We start from the raw sequence: 10,361 nt of genomic DNA, 5'->3' as shown, positions 1-10,361 counted from the left end.
GAAATGCATCAGCTGCGTCTCCTGGGCCACCTCTGTGACGTGACTGTCAGCGTGGAGTACCAAGGCGTCAGGGCAGAGTTTGTTGCTCACAAGGCCGTGTTGGCAGCAACAAGCAAATTTTTCAAGGAGGTGTTCCTTAACGAGAAGGGCGTGGACGGCCCCCGGACCAACGTGTTCTTGAACGAGGTCCAAGTTGCCGATTTTGCTTCATTTCTGGAGTTTGTCTACACCGCTAAGGTAGAAGTAGAAGAAGACAGAGTGCAGCGCATGCTAGAAATCGCCGAAAAGCTGAAGTGCTTGGACCTCTCGGAAACCTGCTTTCAGTTAAAGAAGCAGATGCTCGAATCGGTGCTGTTGGAGCTGCAGAACTTCTCCGAATCACAGAACTCTGAGGAGGAGAACGCAACCCAGCCAGGCATTTTGCTTGAGTCCAAAGCAGCTGCTGTGGCGGAAGTGGAGCAGGCTGACTGTCCTCTGGATCCTCCGGATTCCCCAGGAGACAGGCCCAGCAACGGAGCGTCTCCTGAGATGCCGGCTACCAAATCGAAAGAGAAAACAGACAAAAAGAAGGAGGTGATGAAGCCTCCTTACACCAAAATCAGACGGGCGAGCGGGAGGCTGGCCGGGAGGAAAGTATTTGTGGAAATCCCGAAGAAGAAATACACGAGGCGGCTGAGAGAGCAGCAGAAGAACGCAGAGGTTGCTGTTGCAGGGAACAGGTATCCTCAAGACCAGGATATGTGTGATATGGAGCGGGAGGAGGAGCAAGCAGAGAGCGACATCAAATCCGAAAGTGAAGACCGCACCGGCAACTTGGAACCCGAAGAAAACCTGAAAAAATCCGAAGAGGATAAAAAGAAACGAGGCAGTAACTTCAAGTGCAGCACGTGCGAGAAGGAATTCCTCTACGAGAAGAGTTTCCTCAAGCACATAAAGCACAGCCACGGCATTGCAGCCGAAATCGTTTATCGGTGCGAAACCTGCAGCCAGACCTTTGCCAACCGGTGCAACCTCAAAAGCCATCAGCGCCACGTGCACAGCAGCGAGCGCCACTTCCCTTGTGAGCTCTGCGGTAAGAAGTTCAAGAGGAAGAAGGACGTCAAGAGGCACATTCTCCAGGTTCATGAGGGTGGTGGGGAGCGTCATCAGTGCCAACAGTGTGGAAAGGGGTTGAGCTCCAAAACTGCCTTGAGGCTCCATGAAAGGACGCATACAGGCGACAAGCCTTATGGGTGCACAGAGTGTGAGGCTAAATTTTCTCAGCCTTCTGCACTTAAAACACACATGAGGTATGAACAGACTTAACTGGCCTTGTTAGATTCTGGGGGGAGACGCAGAATCCCCTGGAACGCACCTTGAGCCTTCGAGTGAAGTGGGGGTGTAAAACGTGACTGACTGGAAAGTTGCCCTGTCGCCTTTTCTTCGTGGCTTTTTTGGGCTTTAATCTGCTTTTCGGGTTCAGGGAGCTGCTGTCGTTTTCTTTAAGCCAAAGCAGAGGCGCGTGGGCCGAGACATGCCGCCGCTGGAGCGCGCAGTTAGCTTCTCTCCTGGGAATAAACCCGTTAAGAGTCAGTGGGATGTTTCGCGTGAGCAAAGCAACCCCCATCCCAAAATATGCGTAGGATTAGGGCCGTAATTCTGTCAGCGAATTCGCTGCCTCTTAATACTCGATAGAAAAACATCATGCGATAAGGAGGGGAGTATTTTAACCAGATTTGGGGGTGTTAAATTGAAGAACACCAGATTTGGGCGGTAAGCGTAGCAGACGGCCGAGATGGGACTAGAAACGGGCCGACACGTCGCCGTCGGGAGGTGGGTGACCACCGAAGGCACCCGCGTGCCGTCAGTTGCAGCGCGTACGTTGCGGCGAGCCTCAAGGGTGGAGGCGCAAACGCGTGGTCTTGGGAGTTCATGGGAGAGATGTTGTCAAGGGGAAAATTCCAGCTCCTAAGGGAGCTTTTAGCAGCCTCCCAAAGGAGGCATCAGCCGTCAAAGCTCCGATTGTAGCCAGGGAGTAAGTGCAGGGAGGGAGGTACAGAAGAAATACCTTGAAGTGCTGCTGCTTGGGTCCAAAAAGAGACTGCGGGAGCGTCAGTGTGTTCCTAGGAGGCGTTTCCTGTGAGGTTGAAGGGTCCTTAACCGCTGCTTTGTTTCACATCCCCTTTCAAAGCCGGTGGGTTTACTCCCAGTAGTAGCAAACGCGTCCAGAAGAATAACCTCTGCTAGAGCGCTCCCGTGACATTGTTGCTGCTCCGTCATCACGTGTCCTTTCCCAACCGCCTGTAACTGCTGTGTGCTGCCTACAGAAAATCGGGGTTGGGCATTAGCGGGGTTTTCTTCTCCTTTGGGTCCCACTAGGACTATTCAATAAGCTCCTTGAACGCTGGAAACTCAATCCTGTCCCAGCTTGCGTGTCCTGACAGGCCGTGCCGAGAATTTCTCGTGTACTTTTACACGCGTGCTCTTCCTGTAGGCGCGTACGACTGTGAAAACGGGCTCTGTTGGCTGCGTTCCTTCAGGAGAGTCCTGAAGCGTGCACGGGCTCACAAATTTAAGCTAAGAGTTGACTGGATAAAAGCGGCATCTTTTTATTCCGCTCCCTGGTTGCCGCTCCTTCCAGGCCAGCCAGCGGACTCCGCTTGGCGCAGGGAACGCGTCGCTGGCGTTGCGCGCAGAGTATTTTATTAACAGCGTTGGCAGCGTATGCCCGCTGTACTTGGGGTCCCAAAAGAGGGTGACGGTTTGCTGTGGGTACAAGTTTTCTAAACTTTACTCCATTTTTACCTTTCAAAATCTGTTTTGACCCTCATTTCTGGATCCGGGCCTCCATCCTGCAGCATGTTGCAACAGCAGCCGTGCTGCAGGCGCCACCGTGCGGAATTTGGCCCCCGGGATCTTACGCGGGCCTGCGGTCACAGCCGCCAAGCGAAGAGAACTCGCGTCTCACCGCGACGGAAAGCGACACGGCGCGGTGCTTTCACGCTGCTCTCGTTTCAGGATCCATACCGGGGAAAAACCTTTCGTCTGCGACGAGTGCGGCGCCCGGTTCACGCAGAACCACATGCTGATCTACCACAAACGCTGTCACACAGGTAAGGCGCCTGCGCGACGTGCTGCGTGTGGGAGGGGTCAGCTGAGAAGCCGGGAGCCCCTACGGTCGTTCAGAGCAGGCTTTGTTTTGTTGGGGTTTACATAAAATCAGATATTCTCATCCCTAGGCGTCATTTTAGGAGTTTCAGACTGCCCCTTCCTACCCTGTGGTGCTTTTGCATCTCTTCAAACCATCTGCCCGTCCCTTGTAACTCAGCGTGGGTGGCAGGAAACACGCAATCGCAACGAAATAGAATTCCAAGAGTGCTTTCCGAGACGCCTGTATCTAAAACGGGCTGCTTACAGGCGGAGGCCTTCCACCGGAGGCACACAGCGCGAAGAGAGTAAGCCGGAACGCTCCCGAGATGGCGAGAAGGCCGCAGATCTCCCCTGGCTTTCCGTGTATAGGGCGAGCTATCCGCCTGCTGCTGGATAGGTGTGGTTGTCCTGGAGGGTCTCGGGCAGAGTTCCTGCAGGAAAACCCCGTGCCACACGCAGAGATCGTCTAATAAACTGTATCTGAGTGTTCAGGGCGTGGCGTAACCCCCTTCTCCATTGCCTGGATTCTGCTTTTCTCCCTTGCTGCAGGGGAAAGACCCTTCATGTGCGAAACGTGCGGGAAGAGCTTTGCCTCTAAGGAGTACCTGAAACACCACAACCGAATCCACACGGGATCCAAACCCTTCAAATGCGAGGTCTGCTTCCGCACCTTTGCGCAGAGGAACTCGCTTTACCAGCACATCAAGGTTCACACGGGTAGGAGCTGCTCTTTCGGTCTGAGGGGCACCGCCACCGCTTTAAAGGCATAGACACACGGCGGTTCCGTCGTTCGGACGGGGAGTTTCTAGGATGTCCTCCCTGCTTAGATTTCCTGCCCTGCGTGCGCGTGACGCACTGTTCCTTCACCCACTTCCCTTTGAGTACTGTGCTGCCTACCCAGTGACAGCAATTCCCTGAAGTACTTCCAGGAGCTGTGCAGATACCGGCATCCGTGACCAAATCCCGCTTACTAGTGACCGAAAAGCTCTGTCTGTTCCACCTCCGAGCGAAGCGCTGCGGAGCGCTGGTCTGGTTCTGCCCCCCTTTTGTGTTCGCGCTCTCTCCCGCTTGGATTTTTCCCTTCAGCCATCCCCTCCCGCTACCACGCTCCCTTCCCCGTTGCTGGAAGCATTCTCGCCAGCGTTCTCCGTTACCGGAATCCACATGTGGCTGCTGGGCCTTGCTCTATCTTTATTCCTACATCTCTGCCTCTAGTATGGCGTTACGCAGGGCGAGCAGGGACGTTCCTGTTCTGGGGTGTCATCTCTCGTGTCCATTAGGAAGGCTCCCTACCTCGGCCAGGGAAGGAGGAAGCGGGAGTCTGACGCTCCAGTCGTTTCCAGAAGTGCTCAATACCCTGACCGTAGTGGGGCAGTTCACGATGGATTGGGAGGTAACAGTGGGTGTGAGCAGCTCTCACGTTCACGCTGTCAGAACGTACCTTGTAGACGGGAAAACCTGGATTCTGGGACAGGCTTTTAGTTGCTAATGGGAAGTCCCTGGAAAACTCTGGAAATTTAGACAGGTCGTGGGCGAGCACCCCTTGCTTCCGATGTCTCAGAATTTACCCAACTGCGCCAGTTCTGAAAACCTCTGGGTGTTTCTTCCTCCCAGGATTCTTGCGTGTGCCGTGCCGTTCCGTACCGTGCCGGGTTTCCCGGGGGCGCGGCGCCCGCAGTCCCCCCCTCCCCGTCCTCTGCTTCCAGGTGAACGGCCCTACTGCTGCGACCAGTGCGGGAAGCAGTTCACGCAGCTCAATGCGCTGCAGCGGCACCACCGCATACACACTGGGGAGAAGCCCTTCATGTGCAACGCCTGCGGGAGAACCTTCACGGACAAGTCCACGCTCCGACGGCACACTTCGGTAAGAGCCCGGCAGCCCGGCCTTCTTCCGTGGCCACGCCCCTGCCCCGCGACGTTACACCGCTCAGACCGTTTGCGTTGGGTCTGGGCCGGAGCAGGAGGCTCAGGAGAGACGCGGATTTAGCGCCTCAACCCGGTTTGGGACGCGGAGACCTTCCTATGGGCGTTTTCCCTCGCGGTCGGCCGTCCTGTGTTCACCCTCCTGCTTTTCCTTTGTAGATACACGATAAAAACACGCCCTGGAAGTCCTTCCTCGTCATCGTCGAAGGAGCATCCAAGAACGACGACGGGCACAAAACGGAGCTTCCCGATGAAGAGTACGACGCATCGCCTAAAATCCCGGAGAAGCTGCTGTCTTTCCCGGGAAACGGCCATTACCAAAACTTGGCTGCCGTGGCAGGGGGCGGGGGCGAGCACGTTTTTTTGCCCGACAGCGGAGCTGCCGCGGGCGCGGGCTGTAAGTCCGATGGGACGCCGGGGCCCCAGGAAGCGCTGATAGCCACCGCTCTGAGCGAGCTGACGGTGCTGCATCCGCAGGCGGAGCCTGTTCAGCCGCAGCTCCACGCTCTGGTGAACATGGAATAATCCGGTTGTTTACAGCCAACCAAACCTTGGCGTAGTCCCCGACGCTGCGCCGATCTGCTGAGGGAACCAGGAGAAGCAGGGGAGGAGGAAGCAGGGCTAGGCAGGGAAAGACATGCCCTGGATTTCCAGAATTCCCTACCACCTCCCAGACAGCTCCCTCTCCTGAAGGGTCACCCTGCGACAGGTTTAGGGTTCAGGACTCCCGGGAAGTGTATTCCCTAGGAATAAAAGGGGTGTAAGCTCAGCTCGTTTGCTCTGGCTGGCCAGTACCTGTGTCCCGTGGGTGGTGAGGAAGGGGTGAGCGTGATTTCCTGTCGATTCGCTGGCACACGGACAATCAGTCGGGAGAAACATCGTGTTTCTCAGCCTTGTAGCGTTGCGGAATTAAATTGCCTGTTCCCTCGAGGAAATTCATGCCTAAAATCGGTTTTGCTAAAACTGCTTTTCAGGAAATACTAGTTCAATCTCTGCTTTTGCCAAAGATCCCAGCAGCACACCGGGTCACTCCTTGGGAACGTGGATTCGGGGCAGTCAGGGCTCTCGTGACCAACGGTGTCAAAAGGTGAGGGATTTAGGTTGTGAATTCCCGGACTGTGGGTACGCTGTAGGATTGTTGGAAGCAGAGGGGTGGTTTGAGGCTGGTGACCGACTGTCCCAAGCCACAGCGTCCCACGGCCAGCTCTGACACCTGCTGAGGCCCCGCCCCGCGCCAGTAGCAGGGTGTTTCTAACCAAAACTGACATTTCCTTATAACTCTCCCCCGCTCCTTCTAGATCTTTCCTTAAAAATCTCCCCCGCTCCTTCTCAGTCACAGCTGGGAAGCTGTTGCGCAGGGAAACCCGAGAGTTTCGATCCCAGGAAAGCATTCCCTGCGCTTCCTTGCCTAACACCAAAGCTGGGCTGGAAGGAGACGGGTTTCCTTGGCTGCCCTTCAGCTTAGCCTCCCTGGGATACCTGGGAGGGTTTCCGGTGTTTTCCCGGCACAGGGAAGGCATCCTTTGAGTGTTGGCACTAACAAAGACCTGACTGGGAACCTGCTTGGTTTTGGGAGTGATGTGCTGGTAGGGTTAACGCCTCCAACCTTGGGATACTGATTCCCAGTGCTGCCATGTAAAATCCCGGAGCTGTTCCGAGTCGTTTCCTTGGTTTGCTTTTCTCCTTAGTTTTTGCCTGTTTCCCTAGAGCCTTTCCTAGCTGAAGCTGGGGGAGGAGCTCCCTGCAGGATGGCCTTAGCGTCCAGAGCAGCACGATCCCACCTGGCCGGGCTTGTCAAAGCGACACAGCGCTCCATCCTGGGGCACGGAGCTGGTTCGGAAGCGAGTTATTCCTAGGGACTGTTCCTATTCAAGGACTAAAATCTTAACCTCATCGGATGCTTCCACACCCTGTGAGGGGGGCAAGTCCCAACCCGGCCCTCGCCACGGCCTCGCGCGTTTCCCGGGAAAAGAACACTTCCATCGCCTCCAACGCTCATCGTTTTCGCTTTATTAGGGGAGAGACGGGCAGGCAACGCGAGCTCCGCGCCGAGGCCGGGGGCCGTAGCGGGGAGGGGAGGCAGCGGAGTGGCAGACGGTCACGGTCACACCTGCACCACTGGCACACCAAGACGTGCTGCAGCCTGGGCAGCGGGCGACGCCGTTCCAGAGCGCGGAAACAGACCCCGCGGGCGACGGTCTGGCGCTCCGGCGGCACGCGACACTGACCACTGGAAAAGGGAACGACAGAGGGCTGCGGAGCAGGGCACTGGGAAGAGTAGATCCGTGCTTCCCCGCTCCAGAGGTGGCGGAGACAAGCTGCCGCGGAGCCAGCGACAGGGAAGGCAGACGGTAATGCCTCAATCCCACCCGTTTATCCCAGGGAAGTTGGGCAGCGGTTCCTTCGGATGGAACGGCAGCTTGTCCAGCTCCTCCGCACGTGTCGCCTGCGGGAGGGGGCACGAGCACGCAAAGGACTCCCACGGGAAGCAGCGGCACGGCCCAGCACCACCCGCTCCACGGGATTTAAAGGATTGCCAGGCTAGGCTCGTGGCAGGACAGACACGACGCGCGGGGGGGGAAGGCGAAGGTTTTTTTTGGAGGAAGGCGAAGGGATGAAACAGGAGGCGCTTGGAAGGAGCATCAGCCAGCCTGGCTTTCGGAATGCCCCTGCCTGGCCTGTTACGCATGGCTCTTCCTGCGGGTTGCCAGGCGCAGGCTCATCTGGGAAACAAACCACCGCTTAGAGTGGAGGGAAAATACAACCTGGAATGGACCAGGAGTGACTTGGGAGAGATCAAGGACCGCTTTGGGAGACATCTGTGTCTCCGTAGGGAATGTGCGCGTGGCGCAGAGCCTCTTCCAGTGCCGTTCAGAAAGCTTAACCGGATAAACGAGCCCAGGGTCGGAGCGTGTGTGACGAGAATATTTAGGAACAGAAGGGTAACACCAACAGACCAGAAGCGCTTCCGCGTACCGGAATGACATGGGCAAAACGTTTCCATGCCGGAAGCAATGGAACTGAGCTGTGAGAACTGCAGGGAGAAGACACAACTGCAGGAAAAGGAGAAGCTGGGAGGGCAGGTCGGGAAGCAAACCAAGGATTCCAGCCGGAATTACTGCCGTCACTGCGAAGCCCGGCCACGCCACGCAGGCGCTGCTGCCGCGCTCCCCATGCGGGCACCACACGGAGCGGGACACAAAACACACGGATCGTCGGGGTCGGAAGCAACAAAGTACAGCGGGATCTGGGATGGCCTGTCCCGGGGGTCCCAGTAATGCAGGAGCCAGAGGTACGTGGCGCAGACACTGCGGAGACGTCACTTGAGGTCTCCATCGCCTTCCCCCTGGATGGACTTCTTGATGCGGAGCAGCATGGTGGTCAGCCACTGATCCAGGCGGGAGATGGAGTCAAACTCCTTCACCTGCGGCAATAGGGAACTCCAGTAAAACTGGTGTCAGCTACATGGAATGGAGCATGGGAATGGCATGGAATAGGGGGAAGGGAAGGGGAGGGGAGAGGAGGGAAACAGGATAGGGTGGGATGGGAGGGGAACGAGGGCAGGAATGAAACAGGGAAGGAGTGCAGGGTGCTGTGTTTCCTTTTGGTGACATCTCCGGGGGTTCCGGTGGCACCTACAGAGCCCAGGGCTGCGCATCCCGTTCAGCTGCACTCGGCCCTGACCCAACCACTGACCCCCTGTCTCCCCGCCCTCAGGGAACAGCCCTCTCCCCACTTACTGCCTCCGTGTACGCCTCCGAGTTCTGCTCCTCGTGCGCTTCCAGCAGTTTCTAGGAGAAGACATTTGAACATTCCCCGTCACTGCACGTTCCCTCCCGGTTTTCAGTTCACTGCTCACCTTCCTGCTCCAGCTCCTTCCCCACATCCCGTACAGACCCACCGCACCGCAACGCCAACGGCCTCCACACCGCTCCGACACCTGAGCCCAGCCCGGTGGAAAGGCAGCGGGCAAAGGGCCGCACGTGCTCTCCCGTCCGACTCTCATGGACTCACTTTCAATAGCTTGCATTCCCGGGAATCTGTGAAGGCTGGGAACATCTCTTCGTACTTCTCCAGCGCAAGCTGAAAGAGAGAAGACGACCCTGACGCCCTTTGCGCACGCATCCGCTCGCTCTTCCCTCTCTGCCTTTGCCTTCCGGTCCCGAACCGTGCCGAGAGCTTGGGCCGGTAACTCGCGGCCAATAGGCTTCGGGCTTCACTCCCCACGGCCACAAATCCCCGTGCGTCAGGGAAAAGGGAGTAAGAGGGATGGGGAAGCTTGGGGATGACTGACCTTGGCGTTGAGCTCATCCACGATGAAGTGGCAGAGGGCGGCTTTGAAGAAATACTCCTTCGCGCTGTACTTGAGCAAAGGGTTGTCCATCGTGTTTGTTCCCACCTGGGCGCAGGAAGATGCGCGGGAGAGTTGGGAGGGAAGAAACGCGGCAGTAAGAAGGGAATTAAAAGCAGGACACCCAATGGGAGTTCCTCGCAGCACGTGAATGAGGAGTGCGGGAAAACACTTCCAGCCTCTGTACAAAAAGCTCTTGGGGAAGCCAGAGATTTTTAACTGAGCCCAAGTGACGTCACAGAGTTGACAAACCTGGGGGAAAGTTTCGGCCCACCGTATCCGTAAATACAATCCGAAGGGTAACTACAGATTTCCATTCCCCAACCTTTCCCTAGAAACAACGGAATTCAAGGAAAAATTGCCTGTGGTACATCAAAGCCGCTCTTAAAAGCCACAGAGCCAACCGTGCCTCAGGGCGGCATCATCAGCCCCGACGGAATCACAGTAAGGAGTTTCTCGGCCACGGTTTCACCAGACTGACACGCTTGCCCGGCTTTTCCTTTCCGGGAAGCCTCTTCCTGCTGGACGAAGCCTGCATCCTCACCTGCTCGTAGATTTCTATGGCCTTCTGGTACTGCTCCAGCTGCGCGGCATAGGCGGCCACCTTCAGCAGACACTTGTTGGCTGAGCTACAAGCCAGAGCGTTACAGTAAGGAATCGTGTCCCGGGAAAAACCAACCCAAGCCCTGGTCCCTCCAGGCGCTCCCTGTCCTACTCGGTGTACGCAAAAGCGGGACCCAAAAGCCGCAAATTAAGGGGATTTTTTAACAGCCAAAATTCACACGTGGCAAGGCACAAAGACCTTACGCTCAGTGTGGTCGTGGGGTCAGACCCCCCTCCCTGCCCCCAAAACGGGCGCCCCAAACCACACGAGCCCATGGGCGGGATGAGAACAGCAAACGCAGGAGCCACGTGGGACAAATCCCCGTTTTCCCCGCCTTTCCCCACTGCGATTCCT

The 10,361-nt window shown here is 56.8% G+C and overlaps 2 protein-coding genes across 2 annotated transcripts in view; one reads left to right on the top strand and one right to left on the bottom strand.

Moving 5' to 3' along the window:
- ZBTB17 (zinc finger and BTB domain containing 17) lies at nt 1-5,577 on the top strand. The gene is made up of 5 exons (XM_010155381.1): nt 1-1,289; nt 2,998-3,092; nt 3,679-3,846; nt 4,836-4,993; nt 5,212-5,577. Exons 1-5 carry the CDS (start codon nt 4-6, stop codon nt 5,575-5,577), a joined length of 2,073 nt encoding a protein of 690 aa, XP_010153683.1. The 5' UTR covers nt 1-3.
- A 2,794-nt stretch (nt 5,578-8,371) lies between these two features.
- Nucleotides 8,372-10,361, bottom strand: part of NAPB (N-ethylmaleimide-sensitive factor attachment protein, beta) — a gene marked incomplete at its 5' end in the record, with an annotated part of 4,788 nt that continues 2,798 nt past the window's right edge. The window contains 5 exons of the mRNA XM_010155382.1: nt 8,372-8,476; nt 8,793-8,843; nt 9,067-9,135; nt 9,347-9,451; nt 9,948-10,032. Coding sequence (XP_010153684.1) covers nt 8,372-8,476; nt 8,793-8,843; nt 9,067-9,135; nt 9,347-9,451; nt 9,948-10,032 — 415 coding nt within the window. The remainder of the gene's footprint in view (nt 8,477-8,792; nt 8,844-9,066; nt 9,136-9,346; nt 9,452-9,947; nt 10,033-10,361) is intronic.

The sequence above is a fragment of the Eurypyga helias genome, unplaced genomic scaffold, assembly GCF_000690775.1.
Source record: "Eurypyga helias isolate BGI_N326 unplaced genomic scaffold, ASM69077v1 scaffold23837, whole genome shotgun sequence".
Classification (NCBI taxonomy): domain Eukaryota; kingdom Metazoa; phylum Chordata; class Aves; order Eurypygiformes; family Eurypygidae; genus Eurypyga; species Eurypyga helias.
This window is presented reverse-complemented; position numbering and strand designations above follow the sequence as displayed.